General features: G+C 34.4%; 1 protein-coding gene across 5 annotated transcripts in view; it reads right to left on the reverse strand.

Annotated features, from left to right (window-relative positions):
- LOC137020325 (adhesion G protein-coupled receptor A3) overlaps positions 1 to 12,826 on the reverse strand; it is a 186,753-nt gene extending 173,927 nt beyond the window's left edge. For 4 of the 5 annotated variants that reach the window (XM_067385691.1, XM_067385690.1, XM_067385689.1 and 1 more), the window contains exon 1: positions 9,622 to 10,167. In XM_067385691.1, coding sequence (XP_067241792.1) covers positions 9,622 to 9,842 — 221 coding nt within the window. In that variant the 5' untranslated portion in view covers positions 9,843 to 10,167. Of the gene's footprint in view, positions 1 to 9,621; positions 10,168 to 12,706 lie in introns of those variants that run through there. The other variant, XM_067385692.1, reaches the window with a different exon arrangement.
- Positions 12,827 to 24,835: the final 12,009 nt, after the last annotated feature.

The raw sequence follows: 24,835 nt of genomic DNA on the forward strand, positions 1-24,835 counted from the left end.
ATTAAGTTTAACCGTTCAAAGGCCAATACAGCCATTTCATTTCTGATTAAAATATCTCAAAATGTGATAAATGTATATTTATTTTATTCTGCCATGATTTTATAACATCATATATCAACATAGTGCAAAATGGAATTAAAATTATGTGTAGAAGTCATTGCTTTGTTATGAGAAAGAATGTCCGGAAAAATGAATTTCATTGATGTCATTCGGAGTAACCAATATAAAGGGACCATTTCAGATCAAGTCATGCTGTCAGCATCATGTGACAGGATGTGACATCATTCAGACGTCTGCAAAGGACCACATGGTCATGAAGAAAAGTAACTAACTCTCTTTTAACTATTTGATAAATTCATGTTTTCACTTGTTACTACGCATGTCCTGAAACATCAGGTAATTCGGTACAACCGCTATAAAACATGGAAAATGTTGTAATATTTTAAAAACTTGTGCTCAATATAAAATGTTTGATTGTCCTTTTGATAGATATCAGCCTGTTAGCATTGTTTGAAAATAACATAATTCGGTATAACCAAAAGTGTCATTCGCCAAAAAAATAAATAAATAAAATTGTCCATCTCGTAAAAAATGACAAAGGTGTATATGACTCTCTTCTTTCTGATGAACACAATCGGAGAAATATTAATAAATATCCTGACGCATCCAAACTTTATAATAGCAGTGAACAGGGGTCACTAGTATGAGCTGAAGAAAGTGCTTCCATCTACATCCATCCATCATAAATATGTGCTCCACATGGCTCCGGGGGTTAATAAAGGCCTTCTGAAGTGAAACGGTGCATTTGGTAAAAAAAATTTGTAAACTGGCATCGCGTCAATTACACTTTTTCCGTGAGTTGAATAGGGAAGGTGGAGGACGTAGCGTAAGCTTTGTGAACTGAAAGAGTTTTACACTTTCTTCGTATGTTGAATATGGAAGGCAGTCTGGCAGAAGCTCGATATTTGAATCATAACTTGTTTAAATATGGATATTTTTTACACAAATGCATCATTTCGCTTCAGAAGGCCTTTATTAACCCCCCGGATCCATGTGGATCACATATTTATGATGGATGGATGTAGATGGAAGCACTTTCTTCAGCTCATACTAGCGACCCCCATTCACTGCCATTATAAAGCTCGGATGCGTCAGGATATTTTTTAATATTTCTCTGATTGTTTTCATCAGAAAGAAGAAAGTCATATACACCTAGGATGACTTTAGGGTGAGTAAAGCTATATATCTATCTATCTATCTATACATATATATATATATATATATACATATATATATACATATATACATATATATATACATATATATATACATATATACATATATATATACATATATATATATATATATATATATATATGTATATATGTATATATATATGTATATATATATATATATATGTATATATATATATATATATATATATATATATATATATATATATATATATATATTTATGTATGTATGTATATATATCTATATATATATATATATATATATATATATATATATATATATATATACGTATATATGTATATATGTATATATATATATATATATATATATATATATATATATATATATATATATATATATGTATATATATATATATATATATATATATATATATATATATATATATATATATATATATATATATATATATATATATACATATATACATATATATATACATATATACGTATATATATATATATATATATATATATATATATATATATATATATATATATATATATATATATATATATATATATATATATATATATATATATATATATATATACATATATATACATATATATATATATATATATATATATATATATATATATATATATATATATATACATATATACATATATACATATATACATATATATATATATATATATATATATACACACATACACATACATATATACATATATACAGTGGCATGAAAAAGTATGTGAACCCCTTGCAGAATCTGTAAAAGAACAAAAATTATTTTAATAAAATAAGAGGGATAATAAAAAAATGCACGTTATTTTTTGTTAATACTGTCCTGAGTACTAAACAAAAAATAACATGCATTTTTTATTATCCCTCTTATTTTTTTTAAATAAGTCTCATTTTCACAGATTCTGCAAGGGGTTCACATACTTTTTCATGCCACTATATATATATATATATATATATATATATATATATATATATATATATATATATATATATATATATATTCATGCCACTGTATATGCATTTATTTGGTCAAAAATACAGTAAAAATTTTGAAATATTACTACCATTTAAAAGAGCTGTTTTCTATATGAATATATGTTGACATGTAATTTATTCCTGTGATGAATTTTCAGCATCATTACTCGAGTCTTCAGTGTCACATGATCCTTCAGAAATCATTCTAATATGATGATTTGTCTTGTTTTCTAAAAGAATTATCTAAATGAAATGACTTTACGCCTAAAACAAGCACAAATATCTGCCAGTGGGGTCAGAAAAATAAACATAATTTAACATGAAAACAAGTTTTTCTGACCTCCATTTGCAGATATTTGTTCTTGTTTTAAGTGCGAACTCACTTTATTTTGATACATTTTTCATTGAACAAGACATAATATCTTTAGTCATTTTGATTCTCAAGATATTTTTACTGGAAAACAAGACAGAAACACTGAGGCAGAACATGATTTTTTGCAGCGTGTCTCACAGTAAAACCTCTCAACATGTCCTCAACCCTCCGTCTTTCCAGGGTTCGTGTGGATTCGACACGTTCAGCCGCTCCAGAGATCAGAAGCTGTTTTATGATATTTAGGAAAGCAAGCGAAAGGTCCGGCCATCTTATGACACTTTAAATAACCCCAGAATTGACTCGCCTTGAGAGGGACGCACCGCTAATGTATCCTTGGCAGACACTCTGTTTTCCTTTCTTAACATTTTTAGAGAGCTGACACTCCAAACGTGCTCAGACACATTCTTGGGGTTTCTGCAAAGTCCAGACGGATTCATTAGCGTCTATGAGACAGTGTGTGTCATGGAAATAAAAATTAATTTACTGATCCATCTTTTACGTCACTGAGCACAAATGCAATCACAGGTACAATATAAAGCAATCAACAAAAGATTTTGCACGATAATAAAAGAAAACTGTGATGCACTTCAATCACTTACAAACACGTATGACTTTCTTTCTTATGTGGAACATAAATGAAGATATTTTTGATGGGGACTGCGGCTGTAGATTTAAAAAGTTTGGGGTCAGTAAGCTCATATTTGAAACAACATGAAGGAACATCATTTGAAGTTTACACTGTATCATCAGCTATGAGGAAACCTGCAGTGATTTCTGGGAAAGATTGTCATCATTCACTGATATAAATGACTTCTCATATCTGAAGATGACCATGTCGATTTCTTAATCTCAAAGCCATGTGAAACTCAAAATCAATGATTTATGCGTTTTCTTACATGAAAAGAGTCCAAAGCTGCAGGGCTGAAGTGTATTATGAGATCATGTGGTTGCTTCTATCTGTTACTCTGCTGCCCTGCAGGTTTTCCCACTGTCATTTCACATTTGTGATGACAGACACTTCACCGTGTTGACCGATGTCCTTCAGTGACTCTCACAAAATCACAGACACGAAAACTACACACAGAACATCAAGAGAATGGATGATGAAGCAGCAACACGGTGAGAGACCAGATTGATTGACAACAGATGTAATATTGCACAAAAACCCACAAAACTAAATCAGACGAATAGTTCACCTAAAAATAAACCTTCACCCACATCCACATGTCTTTTCAAACCTTTATGACCTTTTTTTTCAGTGGAACACAGACCAAAATATGTTTAACAAAATGTTCTTATCTATTCAATGAAAGTGAGTAAGGACATATGCTGTTAAGCTCCAAAAAAAAAAATGAAATTCAATGTCTTCTAAAATCCAAACACTACCGGCAGGAAAGTCCCTTCCAAGGAAAGTCTCTGCGGCCTCTGAGCAGCTATTTCGGCCACCCAAGACCAAGTCCTATTTGAATGGGGGAATCCTGAAATCTCAAAAACTGAACTCATAATTAACTAACAAATTTAAATCAGCAACAAAATCTGACATCAGCTGTCCTATAAATGTTGTTTCTTATGCTCAAATAGCATTAAAAAAGCGTCTTTTTCAGGCTAGACGAGCCAATGCGCATGCGCAGTCCTAAGCGTGAGTCTCAGGTTTCTGGGAACTGGAGCTTCTAACGGCAGCTGCAGTGACGCAATTACTTTATCAATCAGTGATTGGCTCTGTTATTTAGAAGACGAGATGTATTCCGCTATAATGCGGGTGCAGTTTCTCCCATTCATAACTAATAGGAGTGAACCATCTTTCTATATCTATAGCCTCGTCTTTGCTACCGGTCAAAATGTTTCTGAAATAAGTCACCAAGGCTGCATTTATCTGATCAAAAAGACAGTAAAAATTGTGAAATATAATTACAATTTATAATAGCTGTTTTCTCTGTGAATATATAAACTGTAATTTATTCCTGTGATCAAAGCTGAATTTTCAGCATCATTACTCCAGTCTTCAGTGTCACATGATCCTTTCTAATATGATGATTTGCTGCTCAAGAAACATTTCTGATTGTTATCAACATTGAAAACAGTACATATTTTTATGGAAACTGATATTTTAGGATTCTTTGATGAATAGAAATTTAATGAGAACAGCATTTATTTGAAATAGAATATTTTGTAACATTATAAATGTCTTTTTTACTGTCAATTTGATCCTTGATTAAAACAAGTATTAATAACTTTTTTTTTTTTTTTTTTAAACTTACTTGCGACAAAGTTATTGAATGGTAGTGTATCACATTTTACAGAAAAAAATAAAATAAAATCAGCTTTCATCACAGGAATGATTAACATTTTAAGTAAAAATATTTCACAATATTATTGTTTTTACTATATTTTTGATCAAATACAAGCAGCTTTGGTGAGTAGGTACATTAAGGTATAGTTAATGTCAGGGTTTAGTAATAATTGAATAGAACATAATTTGGAAAATAAAACTCTTTTTGAAGACACATTTCACCTGGTCAAGCGAAGCAAGCTTAATGTTTCTAATGTTTCTGTATAGATACGTTTTTTCATGACATCACGCTGCAATTTTAAGTCACTGAATATCTTCCCTTTCCATTTGTTTCTCACCAACTTTGATCATGAGAAAAAGTGAAAGAGGCTTGAGAAATGCTGTGCAGATTTTCTGCGAATAACACCTCAAATGTCAGACTGTTCCTCACACAATCATATGACTTCAGAAGACTTATAAAATATAGTGCATGAGATATACGGCTTAATATTATGATAAATTTGTAATGCTTTTATACTTTTTTGAGGCTTAACAGTAAAAATCCCTTTCCACTTTCATTGCATTGAAAACGTCTCCGAGAGAGGGAACGAGACACTGCGTCCCGAAGGGGGCACTATGGGAATGCCCCCTTGTTAACACAGTGCGAGTTCCCTCGAAAGGGAACATCTCAGGTTATGACTATAACTATAGTTCCCTGAGAGAGGGAACGAGACACTGCATCCCGAAGGGGGCGTTCCCATAGCGCCCCCTTCAGGAAGCAGTGCGAGTTCCCTTGAAAGGGAACAGTGATTCAGACATTCTGCTAAACATCTCCTTTTGTGTTAGAAAGAAGAAAGAAATTCATACATTCATCCACTAAAAAAGTAATTAATTACTATCTAATTACATCTTCAACAGGTTTGGAAGGACATGAGAATTAATATTGTTGAATTATCGACTCCTTTAAGATGCAAACATTTAGAAATAAAGATAAACCTACAACCATGAGAAGCGCCCTAAATCAGTTTATATAAAAGAGGCTTTTAATGAATAAAGCGAAATGAATTAAACATGAGTATCTGCTCCGTCTGTTGCACTTGCAGGGCGAAGCATCTTGCCCAAGATGTTTAATGGAGAAATGGTGCCAGAATGATAATGAGGGTTGAACTGAACTACAGTAAACATCATAATACAAGTGTCTAAGAAGGAGAAAAGTATGTGAGCTGAGAGCGCTTTATTTATCCTGAACTCAGAAACAAAAGTGAGATGAGGGAAGTCACAGCAGAATTATGAATGTCATGCTTCCTAGAACAGGAAAAAGGCTTCCTGTCAAACCAGGACCAAAACAAGCCACGAATCAGAGTTTAGAAGATGAACACAAGCTGAACACATCATACACTAGCAGTCAAGAAACTGGACTCAATCGGATCTGGAAGTCAAAAATCCATTCTTTTTCTCCATAGGAAAATTTATTTTATAATAACTTACAAACCTTTAAAGACAGCACTACTGTGAGCTACGAGGTTTTTAATCAATGGTATTTTTTTCTGTTCTTCATGTTATTTCAACTTATTAATGAAATAATCATGTTTACCAGTGGAATTCGTACTGAAAACTACATTACCCATGATGCTGTACGGAAAATTCCACCAATCAGAGAGTCGCAGTGAGCAAATCACTAGTGAAGCACCATGAATGACGTAATCAAGTAAATCTCTATGATATATTGCAATAAACTTTAAATGAATAGTTTTATGTTTCTCCATTATTTTTAATTTGATTATGTTGTTCGCAATGCTTCATGGGATTGTAGTTCTTTCCCTCATTAACGTCGTTAAGTTCATATTCTTGTATATTTGTAATTTTGTCTGATTTTTAAATACTTTCCTGCTTCAAATCAAAGCTTGTAATGTGATTCACCTCGTCGCAGTTGATGATGTATTTTTGTATGTTTGCAACACCCATGTTCCCTCAACTAAACCCAATCTTCCATTGGCTTTTGGATTATTGCAGAAAAAAAAAAAACTCTGCGAACAACAAAAGTTTCTGATTCTTGCACATTTTGTTAATGAAAATCCTCACAAATTAACACAACTCTCATGAATTTTGAAGCCTACAGTAAATACAATCGGCAGAAGTCAAAAGTTAAACGATTATAAAGGAACTACACCATGGTCACATGACCTCAATATCACCATCAGTCTTTATTAAAAAAGAAAATTCCAAAAAGTTTGAGTTAGAATAGTTTGTAAGAGTGGGTTAAGATATTTTTGCAACATTGAGATAGTTAGTGAACTGAGCTATAGAAATAAAGTTGTCTTGACCTGTTCAGCGTGAGACATTCAATGTCCCTGACAACCTCTGCAGTCCCATTTAGGCACTTTTCGAAACAAGTAAAAGCTTTAAAAAGGGTGTATTATTAATGTATTTCATATCATTGAATGAAAGAAAAAAACATCTTGAATACCTACTAAAAGGCCATTTGAAAAACCCACTGACTTCAGCACAATGAAACCGGAAGTGCTAAAATGCAACTCGTTTCTGGGTTTGACCTACAAAAATACCTCATCCCTGCAGAACTCTATTATGAGTAGAATTATAGTGCAGTGATGAAAACTCTCATTCGAGATCAAAACCTCTCTTACATTTGAGCTTCTTCTTCATCTAGTTTCCAGCTCTGGACATTCATCAGGTGTTTTTTGTATTCAAAAATCAGTTTTTAAAACGTTTAGGAGAAAATGTGTTACGATCATGAGAAAGAAATTCAGTGAAGTGTCCAAACTTTCGACTTCAAGTGTAATTTCTCCCTCGTGGCCTGTGAGAGATGTCTGAATGGAATCAGAGGGAATAGCTGAACACTGATTTATGAACAACAGTCTTTGGTCAACAAGAGCTGTGATGTATAAAAACACAAAAGCAGCTTCACGCAGTAAACTTCACTCCAGCAACACGTTTCATTATTTACAAACAGAAACCATTTTATCACTCGTTACAGCCGGCAGCTTCCCAATCAGTAAAACCATTATAATTAATTAAAACACGACTCACATGTATTAAAGTAATGCTTACTACAAGCCCTGGTTGCAAACGCAGGTACGCCAGGGGAAAATTATTTATGCAATTAAAAATGCATTAGGAGTTTTCAGAGGCGCAGCACTACCCAGAAATCACAATCACTCTCCTCAGATTCAATATGGTGCTTTAATGAAGACTATCTCTCTAAGAAAAGTTCTTCAAGAGTTCTTTTGCAGCACCTTTGGGGTTTTTCTTTTCTTTCAAAAACCCTCTTATCATCAAGAGCATGTTTAGGGATTCTAAAGTTGCAATAAAGTTCTTGGTGTTTCTTTATAGTTCCTCAGATCAGCGTTTTGGTCAATTACAATCACATAAAACACATTTAAATGGTTATGCAAAATTGTATGCATCAATGCATGGGTCATCCATACACTCTAAAAAATGCTGGGTTAAAAACAACTCAAGTTGGGTTGAAAATGGACAAACTCAGCGGTTGGGTTAAATGTTGACCAATATGCTGGGCAGTTTTATTCAACCCAACTACAGTACTGTTTAAAAATGACTACATGGCTGATATAAAAATGAACCCAAAATATGTTGGAAATTAAAAATCAGACACATAATTACTAGAGACAACAATAATAATCAAAAGGTGAACATTTATTAAGCAATTTAATAAATGTTCATTGTTTAATTATTATTCATTAAACTTATTAATAAATGTTCATTTCCAACATATGTTGGGTTCATTTTTAAGCAAGCAATACTTGAGTTAAATAAAACTACCCAGAATGATGGGCAAACATTTAACCCAACCGCTGGTTTTAAACAACCAAATTGCTGGGTTTGTCCATTGGGTTGTTTTTAACCCAGCATTTTTTAGAGTGTAAGTCCATTCAATATTTGAAAGACATAATAACCCGAAATTTTAATTGATTTGAAAGAATTTAAGCACATAATCAGCATGAACCATGAATATTAAAGGGTTAGTTCACCCAAAAATGAAAATAATGTCATTTATTACTCACCCTCATGTCATTCCACACCTGTAAGATCTTCAGAACACAAATGAAGATATTTTTGATGAAATCCAATGGTTCAGTGAGGCCTGCATTGACAGCAATGTCAACAAACCTCTCAAGATCCAGAAAGGCACTGAAAACACATTTAAAACATGTGAGTTCAGCGGTTCTATCTTAATATTAAAAAGTGACGAGAGTATTTTTGTGCACCAAAAAAACAAACAAAAAAAAAAAACGACTTTTCAACAGTATAATAATGGGCCAATTTCAAAACACTGCTTCGGAGCTTTACGAATCGAATGAGTGATTCGGATCTCCTATCAAAAGACTAAACTGCTGAAATCACATAACTTTGGTGCTCCGAATCACTGATTCGATTCGTAAACCTCTGAAGCAGTGTTTTGAAATCAGGCCTCACTATTTTGTTTAAAAGTCATAATTTTGTTTTTTGGCGCACAAAAAGTATTCTCATCGCTTTATAATATTAAGATAGAACGACTGAACTCACATGAACTGATTCAAATATGTTTTTAGTACCTTTCAAAGATCTTGATAGTGTCTTCACCGAGCCATCGGATTTCATCAAAAATATCTTAATTTGTATTCTGAAGATGAACGAAGGTCTTTACGGGTGCAGAACGACATGAGGGTGAGTAATAAATGACATTATTTTCATTTTTGGGTAACACTTCAGAGTTACTCACAGTGACACTGTTGTGTTGGGTAAAGAGCTGGGCTGCATGGTTTCCATCAGGTCCGCATCATCACACACAACCTTCACGCGCATGCTCTGCCTATTAAACTCCTTTGATCTCTCTGAAGTGCAATGACAGCTGTCAATCATCAAGTCAGGACAGTATCTGTTGCTGCACGCGCTTCTCCAGCAGCCCGCGAGCGCCGCGCACAGCACGAGGAGCACCTTCATTGCGCACTTGAGGATGATCTATACAGCGCACTGTCACGTTACTTCCAGCCAGTCGGGGATACAATTATTGATCATCTCAGGGTAGATCAAATACAGAGGACTATTGGTCCCAAATGATCATTGACAAAATATTACCAATTCTGCATCATACGCCAGTTTAGATGTAGGTTTGCATCCTCACTGCACGCGCTTCTGTTCATCCTTATTATCCAAAAGTGAAGAAAAGTTTTGTTCCAGTGCGCTTCTCCGCGTTCAAGCGCGCACTTCTGCGCATTAGAGCCAGTTTGAGTAACTCCTGCAAGTATGTACTGCTGTCAACAGGTTGCTGTAGGTGGATGAAGTAACTTCTAGCGATGCGCGTCCTGTCACACGCGTTCCTCCTCCCGGCGTCGCGTCCTACTATGCTGAAGGCCTGACTTACGAATATTCAATATCGAACTGTGACGTTTCCCAGAAGGCTGACCTGATTGGCTTGTGGGTGAGAACTACGGAGAAGGGCTGGCTTATGAATAATAATTAGGAAAAGTGCCGTCATTAATATTCATAAGCCATGCCTTCGCCATAGCAGGATCTATAATTGTCCCTCCCGGCGAATAAACTTTCTCGGTAATTTTATTGGCTCAAAATCCCACATGACCGTAATTCTCCTTTATTTAGTCTAAAGAGGCGCAGCGATGTGGAATTTCACATATCTTATGAGTTACCATCATTACTGGCATACATCTGCACACTTAATGTCATTACCACAAGCACTTAGCAAACCCTTGTGGGGTTTTGTCCCTCATACAAATGTAATTTTACCTTTAAGATATTCTCATCTCATATGATGGATAATAAGTGCTATGTATTTTCTTGTAAAGGAAGAAAAAGAGAATAAGAGAGTTTTTCCCCATAGAATTGTCTCTTTCTGTAACTAGGTTACTGTCTGAATGCCACACTGAGATTGACGTCAAATAGTTGCTTCGTCATCAGAGACAGAATAGACTAAAGCAGCACATCTCATTTTGAATTTGCAATGAAATGTTTTACCTTTATTTCCAGGTACATTAATGGTCTTCTTTATCCCCTGACAACCATTCATATGAAAAGGAGCGGAGATAAAGGACTTGAGCAGGACATCAATGCAATCCAGCAGGAACACAGCGGGATCTGGACCTAAAGAATGATCAAGACTAGATCTTATATTAAGCTGACTGAAGTCTAGTTACATCCAGAAAGCAAGTTTTTGACAAGGAAAAAAAAATACCATGAAGGCACAGATATTTCTTAAATGCCACATTATGGAATTAAAATGGGCTTACATTCATTAAAAAACTTTCTCTCACGTCCTCTGAGTATTTTTTTTTAGAGTAGATTAGGTCCAATCCTGAAACAGCATGATGGTAATGAAATAATCTATGCACTGTAAAATATCTTTATCTAATTCTTTAAGGGTGTTGAATGTATATAATTATACCTATTCTAAGAACATTTTGCTGGTGTTCCCATTAAGTTATAAAACATTCCCTGTTTTAAAAGTGTTTTTTCTTGGTTATGCAAACATTAAAATCCCCCTAGTCAATCATGTTATCCTTTAAAACTCATCTTTGATCACCAAAATAACATTTAAACTTTTTCCTGTGAAAAAATAAATAAATCTTCATGCCTTAAAATAGCTTGAATGTAACTCTACACCCTTGCTTCATGCATTTAGTATACGTGGATCTATGAATATGCTAATTAGCCCCGCCTCCACTCACTTGCACAAGCTCAGAGATCCACTCGGTCAACTTACTGAGGCAAACGCTGCACAACGGTATCATTTTTTACAACTTCGGACACAACGGTAATTAATATGATTAGAGTTTTGCTTGACTACGTTATCAAACAGCTAATAATGTGTTGCTAATGTTACAAACCATGTTCCTGTTCGCCCTCTCAGAGTCAGACAGCTGCCTTCTAACAATCAGTATCCTTACAAACACTTTGGACAATTCAGAAGTGGAGAAAGGCATATAGTTCATCATAATAAACATCATTCACCCGCTATAGTGCTAAATCTACTACATTTTTCATATCAACAGAAAAATATATCGTTATAACCTGGCTTCTTTTGAAATAATGATATGCTAAAACCCACCGATACGTTGACATGATTGGTTACAAGGTAGTTTGAAGTGAGAAACACCAGCGATTCTTAAACCAAAACCGTCTTTAGATTACTGCAGTTTTAAAGGTGCCATCGACTGAAAAATTGAATTTACCTCGGCATAGTTGAATAACAAGAGTTCAGTACATGGAAATGACATACAGTGAGTCTCAAACACCATTGCTTCCACCTTCTTATGTAAATCTCATTTCATCTCCAAAAAACAGGCCAATCTCAACATAACACTGACTGTTACGTAACAGTCGGGATCATTAATATGTACGCCCCCAATATTTGCATATGCCAGTCCATGTTCAAGGCATTAGACAAGGGCAGCCAGTATTAACATCTGGATCTGTGCACAGCTGAATCATCAGACTAGGTAAGCAAGCAAGAACAATAGCGAAAAATGGCAGATGGAGCAATAATAACTGACATGATCCATGATTACATGATATTTTTAGTGATATTTGTAAATTGTCTTTCTAAATGTTTCGTTAGCATGTTGCTAATGTACTGTTAAATGTGGTTAAAGTTACCATCGTTTCTTACTGTATTCACGGAGACAAGACTGTCGTTATTTTCATTTTTAAACACTTGCAGTCTGTATAATTCATAAACACAACTTCATTCTTTATAAATCTCTCCAACAGTGTGTAATGTTAGCTTTAGCCACGGAGCACTATCAAACTCATTCAGAATCAAATGTAAACATCCAAATAAATACTATACTCACAGGAATCGATGCATGCATGCAGCATGAATGACGAACACTTTGTAAAGATCCATTTTGAGGGTTATATTAGCTGTGTGAACTTTGTTTATGCTGGTTAAGGCAGTCAAGAGCTCGGGGGCGGGGGAGCGCGAGATTTAAAGGGGCCGCGCACTGAATCGGTGCATATGCAATTATGGCTCAAAATAAAAAAAATAATTTAAAAAAATCTATGGGGTATTTTAAGCTGAAACTTCACCGACATGTTCAGGGGACACCTTACACTTATATTACATCTTGTTAAAACTGGTTCTAGGGCACCTTTAAAGAGAAAATCCTCAGCAATGGTGTTGACTTATGAATTTACACATGGTTTGTCTTAAAGCACATTAAAAACACCACATAGACGTATAACATTAAAAACTTGATTTCCACCACAGGGAGACTTTAAGAGAACATTCCATTGTATCATTCTTTAAACATTATTGGAATGTTATTCTCTGAACATTCTGAAACAAGCAGTTACATTTAAAAAAAATGTTAGATGAACGCCAACTAAAACGTTTCAGGTTAAAAAACGTTCCATGAATGATGTTTTTGTGCTAATGTTTTGAGGACATTTTTAAACACCGGATAACTTCGAACGAACGTTCTATTAATACTTTAAGAACGTTTGTTCATAACTTTGAGAGAGAAGGTTCTCTGTCAGCTGGGTAATGTCTCTGTGAGACAGAAGCTCGCACAGCTGCTTCAGCTCTTATAGAGCCGAGGGCGAGACAAACTTCCCCTCGAGCCACGCTGAATCTGCTCTCATTACTTACTCTGAAGCGAGGCGCTTCCTGACCGGCTGACCAACCCAGAGTCTCTCATATTTCACTGCATGACAGCCAAACATGAGGCAGCTCTTTTCCCCTCAACCACTGACAATTCCTCATGATCTCTCCCTTTTTCTTTCTCTGGATCTCTGGGGAAAGGCAAGCAATAAAAAACATGGTTGGGTTTTGCGTTCCTTTCAGGTTTCCGCCTGGAGATGTTGTTTAGACAGATGTAGCTTCACCTCGGCGCTGGAACGTGAGAATCTTCCCTCGTGAGACCGAGCCACGCTGCTCTGACATCATCATCTGAAATGATGAATCTTTAAATGGAGAGTAAAAAGCAGGCGCACAGATGCAGTCCGTCTCTCCTGTAATGAGAAGCAGAGATCTTCAGCAGCCTCTTGATACTGAGTAAATATTTTCTCAGTGGTAAAGAAAGAGCGTTCAAACCTCCCTAAACACCAGAGCGATAAATAAACGGAGGGAGAATTACAGACTGTGAGTTAGTGTCTCAGATTAAACACAGGTGGAGATTCACATTTCAGAAGTTGTGTGTCTTGAAGCTAATTCAAGATTATGAGATACGAACCTGTTACCTGAATCCAGGGTCAAAATGAACACTTCTCAAGAATGAAAACTGACAAAAAAAAAATGGCCTTGGCAAGTGAAAATCTTCATCTGGATCTGCAACAATACATGGTTTCAGTCAAACAGAGGCCAGTAATACATTACATGTGAGAAAATGAGAAAAAAAAGTCAACATTGCCCCCATTATCCTGTACTAAACACACTTCATATTCTTGTCTTGCAGTTTACTGGATAAGAAAAAATGTGTGACAATTATAAACCCTCATTATGGTATAATTAGGAAGCATTCACAGCAAACAAACAAGTAAACAGCCGTGTCCTGTGCACAGGTGAGCCATCAGGTGTTCAAGAGGTGTTCAAATGCTCTGGAGGGCGTCCCGACACGTCAGGAGTCCCGTCTGACCTAATGAGTGCACTTGTTCCTGACTGCTCTGACTCTGAATCAGCAGGACATGTATTACAGGTGCTGGCAGGTGCACATGAACACGTGTTCAGGGCAGATGGGCATCGGGACATACAAGACACTGTCTCTTCCTGAAATATCAAGAATATCATTGATGAAGAACACAACAGTGAGGAACTATTCCTACAACTATTTCACAATCAATAAATGGGCTCATAAATACAAGTTAAGGTAGGAAAAAGAAAGACAGAGCGAGTGTTTTCACTCAAGGAGGCTGTAAATGTCATTGTGAGGATGTGGGCACCGGCTGCGTCTGATCCAGGATCAGTTTTGGTGTGCTGTCCGCTCCTCACTCACATGGTTCTGGTACCAGGGTGGGTCCACAGACCGCCAGCTACTAAACCTCACCAAAAACTGTGGTTTGGCTCCTCATGAACACTGACTCCATGAGAACCAGACTTTAGTCTTCATGCATGCACTTTAAAATCTTCTTTGTAAATGCATGTTATACTATTGCGAGTTTTATTACTATTTTCAAGTAATGAGTAAAGTACACATTTGAAAAGTTTGTTTAAGCGGCGCCCTCTACTGTACAGGCGTGAATTTGCATTTCCTTCAGCCTGAGGCTTTTTCACTTCACATTTGGTGTGAAAAGGCCTCGCATCATTTCCCAGAAATAGGACTTTTTTGTAGGTTTTTTTTTTTTTTTTGGGGTCTGTTTTGAGAAAAAGTGACACAAAAGTAACATATTGTATTACTTTCCATAAAAAGTAATGCAATTAATTACTTTACCATTAATAGTAACTTTCCTCAATACTGGTTATTAAATTATGTTATAATATTATATCATTAAATATTAGAAATATATAACAAGTCATATTTTATATATTAAATCATGACCTTATTTTTTTGGTTCTCACTATATATATAAATAAACAATATAAAAAAGAAACACACACACACACACACACACACACATATATATATATATATATATATATATATATGTTTCATTTTTATATTGTTTAATTATATAAATATATTTTTAATTATATATTATATAAATGAAATATATTATATTATTTAATTATAAATATATATATATGTTATGTTTTATATATATATATATATATATATATATATATATATATATATATATATATATATATATATATATATATATATATATATATATATGTTTCATTTTTATATTGTTTAATTATATTACATGATTAACAATAATAATAACAATAATCATCTAATATATTATATAAAATAAAATAAAAAATATTCATGGCCTAAATTTATTTCCATTTTTAAATGGGAAAAAATCTTAGATTTCCAATGGGACCTAAAATTTTAAATTAGTACAATTTTAGTATATATGTTTCTTGTTTTAAACCAATGCTTATAGATTTGTAATCTGTGACTATTATGCATTATATAATCACACTATTCATATTATATTAGTAAATAATCATAATAATAATATTTGACATATATAATAAATAATTTATATTTGTTAAATTATTTTATTATATATATTTACATGATTAGTATTATATCAGTAAATAATAACAATATTAATAATTATTATTATTATTATTATTGTTGTTGTTATTACTAAAAAAATAATAAAAATTAGTTTATTTTGTGCAATATTCCAAAAAAATCCTATTGGGCGTGTGTCGAGGGAACCAGGGTGATGCCTACAAATTGCGACTTTTTAACCCATTTCTATCTTGCAAAGAAACCCTTGTTTTGGTGCAGTGATGGTCTTCACTGAAGTCAGCTACAGTTCTGATGTGATTTAACGGAGGCAGTAGCTTCACATCAGGAGGTTCAACAGCACAATTTACAGCCGCTCGAATAACGAGAGCTGTTGTCTTATTCTCCCCTCGGGGAAACTGCAGTGGATTCTGACCTGTACGACACGAGCCTTCAGCGGGAGCGGCCGGGCTGCCGTAACTCGCTCAGATCCGGCTGGGATAATTAGATGTTGTCTGGATGGAGGGTCCATGTGGAGTTCTCCCATGAAGGAGATTTCATGCCATGTTACGCAGCTGTCTGAAGGTTAGGAGGGTGAGACGGCGTCTCTATTAAGAGGGCACATCGGTTGAAGCCTCATATTGTCAGATGTGTGAGTTTCACAGTTTCACAGTGTTCTGGTCTCTAGCTTTCCCAGAGCATGACCATCACGGTGAAGAGACGTCCTTTGTTCAGTGTATTAAACTGTATGATTTTCCTTCTCCTGTGAAAACAACAGATGTTCAGCACAATTTTCCATATAATAAAAATGAATACAGATGGTGTTGAGCTCAAGTATAATAAGTATAATAATAACAGTGGTCCATATGATTTGTGTGCTATATTCAAAGTCTTCAGAAATCATGTGAGAGATTTGTGTGGAGAACAGACAGATTTACTGAAAACTTTTCCTCTACCAAATCTCTCAAATCTGAACAAATTTGCAATGCCATGACTGGTTGAAACAGCGATTGGCAAACTTTTTTGTTATCCAAACCCCTTGAGGTCCACCTGAGATTTTAAATTAATATTTCAATAATTTAACAACATGCTTGCATGGTCATGGTTCTCTGATATCGGTTCATGGTCACATGACAAGCAGGTAAACAATTAAAATATTTAATCTTTTTTAAAGGTTTTACTTTGATTATTTTTATTTTAAAAACATTATATTTTAACTAATTTTAAATCAGTTTAATGTAATTAATATTGATTTATTTAATGAATAGCCTTTTATTAGCTCTCAAACCCCCTGAAGTTTCCTCACAGTTTGGGAAATACTGGGTTAAAAAAATAATAAATCTGTTTTCACATGATAAATAGCATTTGCTAGTGATTTATGTAAAATTCAGCATGACATACAGAACTGAACTTGTTAACTAAACTAAAACTTTAGCTATGTAGTTCATCACGTTAAGTGAACACATTAAAAATGATTTTCCTTTACTTCCAAAATGTCACATTTAATTCAATGTTTTACCTTCAATTTCATTGTAAATATTAGTAAAATTTACCAGCAATTGCTTCTACACCCAATTTTTTCAGTGCATGTTCCACTAATAATTCTAAGACTCTAATAATTTCCTTCATTTTCTCCGCTAGATCTATTGTTTTATCATTCCAAAGCGTACAAACGTCATTGTAGCTCTGTTTGTTGATCTGGGTCATAGTTTGCTGTGTTTGTGTTCTGCTGTTTTTCCATCACACATCTGCTCCGGCTGGAGTCTTTCACTGGATCAGGACCACAAGAGTCCCTCAGAATCTTCCCTGACTACAGTAAAGACCCAAAGGCAAGGGCACGCAATCCCACAATGCAACTGCTGCTGCTACAACCCTGGAAAAACCTGGGATCGAACACACACACACACACACACCCATATATTGATGCAGAGGCACTGGAGGAGATTCTTATAAACAGGGTGTGTAAGAGAGAATAAAAACAAGTGAGGGTGTGGAAGAAATGTGCAAAGCAAACAGATGTGTGTGAGTGACTGAACCAGAGGAAAGAGGAACCTCCGTATTCCTGTGAGCAGCTGCAGTGTGTGTTTGTGCTGAAAGGCACCTGCACTGTGGGACGTGGGACCACCAGCGTAAAGCACCTGACTCTATATACAGGAAGGGTCCAAAATTAACAGTCAACCAATGCCAAATAAAATAAGAATTGGCTCTGGAGAGAAAATAAAAGTAAAGTATTTGTAAGTTGGCTGGTAACTTCATTAGGAACTGCAATAATACAAGGTTTATAGATAGAAGGGGAAAAAATAACATTATTATTTTTCAGCATATTACTTCAGTCTTCTACTTCCTTAGATTAATTGTTTCGGTTCTTTTCACTTTGGTTGACAAAAGCTTCTGATAAATGATAAATGTGAATTTAGTCTAATCCTCACTGCTGTAAGTGAAGCAAATGATTGAAATAAAAACGCATACAAACTTACAAATCTGTGCGACTTCTCTTCAGCGTAAAATTTACCTTCATACGGTATGTTCACTTTGGATGTTCACCTGTAGAGACAAAAACGTGAAAATTTTGTTATATTAAGGACAGCAAATGTTCAATAATTACAATGTGTCTTGTGTTGTTGTGCTCTGCTTCATTCCAGAGATGGAGACTGAATCATCCATACTGTATTGTGATTGACACCGCAATGAATGGGTTTGAACTGGTTAAACTGTAATGACCCATGTCTCAGTCCAGTTCTCTCTCTCTCTCTCTGGGAAACTGAGTCACAGTTTGGGTCAGAAGCCACAGTGGGTCTTTACAGACATACATGGACTGAGATGCAGCTGTGTCAACATCACACACTTCTGACGTATACACAAAGATTGAAAATGAAAAATATCACCCTTCATTCCAGCACAGCAGAGAAAACCACCATGACTCGTTTTAGCGGGATTAGAAAGCCATCAGTGTTGAAGAAGCTACTTTAAAAGTAGTTTTTATATATTATATAAAAACTAAATATTATATATATATATATATAATATCAGCCTTTGAAATAAGCACCAAAAAAAAAAAACATTTAGTAAAAAGTTTGCACATTATACGTCAGAAAGCTTTCTTATAGAGCATGGTTCATTTTGACATCAGATAATAAGTGGTGAGGAAGAACACTATTTGTTTGCAGTGCAGAGAAGATTATCGGTTTTAAAAACAGCTATAAAGAAGAAGAAGCAATCAGATTGAATGAAAAGAGACAGAAAGAGTGAGAATCAGTGAATCAGCAGGTCAAGTCTGTTGTGCTCGACTCTTTCGTCAAACTGCTTCAGTTTCTTATGTCGATGAACCACTAGAGGAATTAAATGGCCTCTGTTTCTTCTCCCTCTGTCACTGAAGCAGTTTGGCCGTGTGTCTGGTGAATGTTGACCTGATGCTGCAGACGGTTTGAGCTCAGGACAGCTGCTGTACGCTGGTCAAGAGTCAGGCACATATGAAGGGTAATCGCCTCACTAAAATAATGCAATGCTCAGTGCAATTGTTAAAGTCCTGAACACCAGCTCAATGTCAGAATTAAAAAGAATGGATATAGCTGAAGGGTCAGTGTTTGGCTGGATGTCATGCACTAGTTACAAAGTGTAAAGTAGGCCATTTAAAAATAGCATTAGTTTCTATTTCTGCATCATTTCACACTCACAGAATCTGCACAGAACGGCATTGCCAACACTCACGCTCTCAGGCCACCATACTAAATCTCTTTCTATATATATATATATATATATATATATATATATAAAATATGACTTGCTGGTAACCCTCAAGTTTTTAAAATGTTTTAATAAATTTTTTTTCATGGTCATATGAAGCTTAAGGGAACATTCCATTTTTCAAACATTATGGGAATGTTACTTTTGAATGTTCTCTGAACGTTCTGAAACAAGTAGAATGTTGAAGCTACTTTTGTTCCATGATTGATGTTTAAATAATGTTTTTGTGTTAACTTTTAGAAAACATTATTAAAGACCAGGTAACTTTGAAAGAACGTTTTATTAATGTTACTGGAAGAACGTTTGTTCATAACCTTGAGAGAAGAACCTTTCTGAGAACATTCCCTGTTAGCTGAGCTGTTTCTAAACATTGTATCTTATACAAAAATAACCATAATAATTAAGTATTAAGATGAAAATAAAAATGAATGTCATCAAAATCTCATTCCAGCCAGGAAGCCATAGTTGGCAACCCTGATATGCAGTAATATATCATCACATGCTCTGATAGACTGTATTTCAGTGTGGACAGATGAATTACTCACTGGAATCTTGTTTGCGTTGCACATGCACATTTATTGCATGAGGTGTTGTGCACTCGCACCATTCGCTGACACTTTCATGAACCGTAAACGTGTTTATATTTAGAGCTCGGGTTTAGATTCGTGTGCATGGGCTTTTAGTGCACTGTCATTCTTCATTGGGGTCACAGCCGTATACAAACACTGCATGCTGGGATATTTTTATCAGGAGATGTGCACTCTGTCAGAGTGCTTCTCTCCTGAGCGTTTGGGGCCTGTTTTCACTTTTACAAAAAGAACAGACAAAAGCCTTGGATGAGAAAAGTGGACTAAAATGTTGATGGGTCTGTTCCAAAACTTGGGGGGCTGCCTACATAGGGAGCATCCTTTCAATGCAGCATGCTCTACACATAGATGTGTTCAACACCTGAAGAGCAGTGTGACATCATGTTGCTAAACTAAAACACAGGATGGGTGAAATAGCCCATAGCATATACTTTTTTTGTATTTAATGAAACCTACACTACTGTTCAAAAGTGTGGGGTAAGTAAGATTTTTTTTTTTTTTTTTTTGTAGAAATGAATGCTTCTATTCAGCAAGGACGCATTCAATTGATCAAAACATTTATAATGTTACAAAAGATTCTATTTCAAATAAATGCTGTTCTTTTCAACTTTCTATACATCAAAGAATCCTGAAAAATAAAATCAGTTCCCACAAAAATCTGAAGCAACTACAGAAGAGGATTAGGGCCAAGCAATAAAAAAAAAAAAAAAACCATCTTGAGATTAAAGTTGTTAAATTACAAGAAAAAAAGTCGAGATAAAATGTTGAGAATAAAGTCATTAAATTATGAGAAAAAAGTAGTTAAATTATGAGAACAAAGTTGTAATTTAACAAATTTGTTCTTGTAATTTAACTACTTTTTTCTCATAATTTAATGACTTTATTCTCAACATTTTATCTCGACTTTTTTCTCAAAATTTAACGACATTTTTCTTATAATTTAACAAATTTGTTCTCATAATTTAACAACTTTTTTCTCGTAATTTAACAACTTTAATCTTGAGATGGTTTTATTTTTTTATTATTGCTTGGCCCTAATCCTCTAAGCAACAATTTCAACATTGATAATAATCAGAAATGTTTCTTGAGCATCAAATCATCATATTAGAATGATTTCTGAAGGATCATGTGACACTGAAGACTGGAGTAATGATGCTGAAAATTCAGCTTTGATCACAGGAATAAATTATATTCTATATATTCACATAGAAAACAACTATTTCATATTTTTTATTGTATTATATATATATATATATAAGTGTAGTAAGTGCTGATAACCCATACCATAATGCTCCAAACATCAGTTTACCTTCATATATAAATATTTAATTTGTCTGTCTGGTTTCTTCAGTCACGTTTAAAATACTCATGCGGAGCTTCCACTTCATGAATTACTGGATGTTCCGATCATTCCAGACTGAAGAGTAAACACATATCCATTAAGCATCTTCATACCCGCTATGAATTCAAATGTGCTCCGAGCATCTCTAACTAAATATGATGTTCACCACCATCTAATGACTTCAGAGCTGTTGTTGTGCCTCCAGCACTGAATATTATCACAATCATTCCGTGTTCATATGTGTGTGAAAGACCTGAATCGGGATCTTTAATAACTTATAAGAGCTGCCCATTTATACAGGAAGAGTTTCTAAGGTGACCAATCACAGTTCATGTTGTTTTCGTACAATGTTTGGGAGCAGAAATATCTAAAATATATGAAACTCTGAACTCAGAGTACTAGCAAAAAATTAGAATTTCTGTTTTCAACATCAGAAATGTTTCTTGAGCAGCAAATCATCATATTAGAATGATTTCTGAAGGATCATGTGACACTGAAGACTGGAGTAACTGGAGTAAATCCAGTTTGATCATAGGAATAAATTACAGTTTACAATATTTACATAGAAAACTGCTATTTTAATTTGTAATAAATTCATATTTCATAATTTTACTGTATTTTTGATCAAATAAATGCAGCCTTGGTTAGCATGAGAGGACTTTCAGAATTTCTGCCTGTCCAAAATAATAAAAGTACCATCAAAAGTATCAATTATTTAATAGACATATCTCTGATCAGGCAACTATTAGCTCTACTGTAGCAGAATAACTGCCAGAGGTCAAAGCTGGCAGTGTGAGAGGTCAACGAAAGGTCACAGTTTTACACAAAAGTCTGAAATATCATAAAGGCACATTGCTTAATATGGCACTAAACTAATTCACTGTTAAAGGGATAGCTGACCCAAAAATGAAACTTACCCTCATGTCGTTCCAAACATGTATGACTTGCTTTCTTCTGTGGAAGATACTTTGAATAATAAAGTGTTCTTCTCCAAACAATGGAAGGGAATGGAGACTGAGGCCTTTAAGCTCTGATAAAGACAAAAAAAGCATCATTAAAGTATCACAGCACTCGCCCATATTTCTTCTGAAGTCATTTGAACAACATGTAGTCTGCATTATAAATAAAACTACTACATTATACATAAAATATGTTGAAATTAATATTTTTTTCAGTTTGTAAAATAGTTGATACACTTTACACATATATACAAATTACACATTTTACTGGTCAAATAGTGCAATTTCTAAACTTTTTATGACTGGTTAAAATATACTGTATATCAAACGCTGAGTTGTGTTTTATCTTAACTAGTAGTGAATTTTTGCAACCCTAAACACCCATCGTTCAATTTTCCAAATTTTACCCCAATGCAAATTTAAACAAAATGGTTTTTAACTAAATGCTTCCTAAAGACAAAGTTACGTTTGCATCAAAAATATCAATGCTTGGGTCTCTAAATCCTAAAAGTCCTGCATACAATTCATAACATAATGCACTGTGAATGGACTTTACAGGTCAAGGCTGTGCTTATTGGCCAGAATAAGCTGCAATGTGTTCATACATGCCTGTCTGCTGTTTGTTTGAGTGTTCATGGTCATCTGTGTGTGTGACATCATTCATGACTCATCAGACAGATGAAAGATATAAATGAATCAGTGAAAACAGCCACAGGCATCACAGTAGTTGTGTTCTCATGCTCTGAACTCTAATTGAAAAGTTTTTTAAGGGCTTCTAGGCACATCCGCACAAAACCCCATGATCATCTTCATCATCGTCATCCACAGCATAACTGTTACTCACACTTCTTCAGCGGTCTGGCTTCTGAAACCATTTTCTCCACAAGGAGATTCGTGTAAGCCTTGAACAAACCAACCAGCTCTGTGATGAATCTTTCATTTGAAGCCAAAAAATATGGGAAAATCAGAAAAAAAAAAAAAAAGAAAGAAGAAAAACGAAGAGAAAGAATGAATGTCATGAAATGCACCATTGAATGAGAAACAACAGTACAGTCATTTATTGATATTACTTTGATTTTGTCTTTTCCAGAGCAAATATCTTAACGCTCTCAAATCAAGATACATTTACTGGAAAAGCAAAATTACTGAAGATATTAAGAACAATATTCAAATGAATTCAAAAACAAGTTGATTTTTTCTTACCCCACAGACAGATATTTTTTCTTGTTTCAAGCATAAATTCACTCAATTTGAGTCATTTTTAAACAGAAAACAAGACTTAGGGCTCTATCATTCACCCGGCGTAATGCAACGCCAGTGTTTTTTGCTAGTTTCAGCCTGATGCAGTTGTAATTTTCACAGCCAGCACCACGTGGTTAAAATAGTAAATGCACTCGCACCCATCTGTTCGCCCATGGGCGTGCTGGTCTGAAAACGAGGTGTGTTCAGGTGCATTGTTGGCGTGTTGCTATTTTGAGGCAACTGAAAACGACAACAAAAACCTGGTTTAAAAAGTCAATGGTGCACTATTTTTTATGCATTTTCATGTAGAAAAAAAGAAATATATTTATTGAAAACATCAATTTCTTTAACTAGACACTTGAACAAACAAATTTATCTAGTTTTTAAGGTATTAAAAGTTTCATATTTAATAAAAAGTAACATTTTATATCCAGCTGTTGCCCTCAGGCAACATTGTACCATAGCGGCACACAAATATTACCAAACCATCATATTATTATATCAAGTTATCATATCCATCTTCATCCTCTTCTCCATCTTCTCTCTCTCCCTCACTCTCTCCCTGACGGATTGTCACAATGATTTCATCTTCCTCATCACAGTATGGCCCCTCATCAACTGCCAGTGCTACCTGTGTTTTATACCTTTTTGAAATGAAAATGTGCAGATCATAATATATGCAGATTTAGTATGTGAATTACTTTTATTATAAGTGCATTACAAAATCATGTGAAAATGCAAATATATTTAGATAATTCTAACTCTTTTCCTTACAAATAAAATATATTTGTATTCAAAACTATTATGCCTGTATGTATGGCCTTTCCATTATGGTACAATGTTGCCTTGAGCCAACACATCGTTTTTTGTTATTTTCTCTAAAACATTTGATAATTACGGAAGAGGATTAGGGCCAAGCAATAATACAAAAAATAAACCCATCTCGAGATTAAAGTTTTACATTACGAGAAAAAACTCTTTAAAT

The sequence above is a fragment of the Chanodichthys erythropterus genome, chromosome 5 (assembly GCF_024489055.1).
Source record: "Chanodichthys erythropterus isolate Z2021 chromosome 5, ASM2448905v1, whole genome shotgun sequence".
NCBI lineage: Eukaryota > Metazoa > Chordata > Actinopteri > Cypriniformes > Xenocyprididae > Chanodichthys > Chanodichthys erythropterus.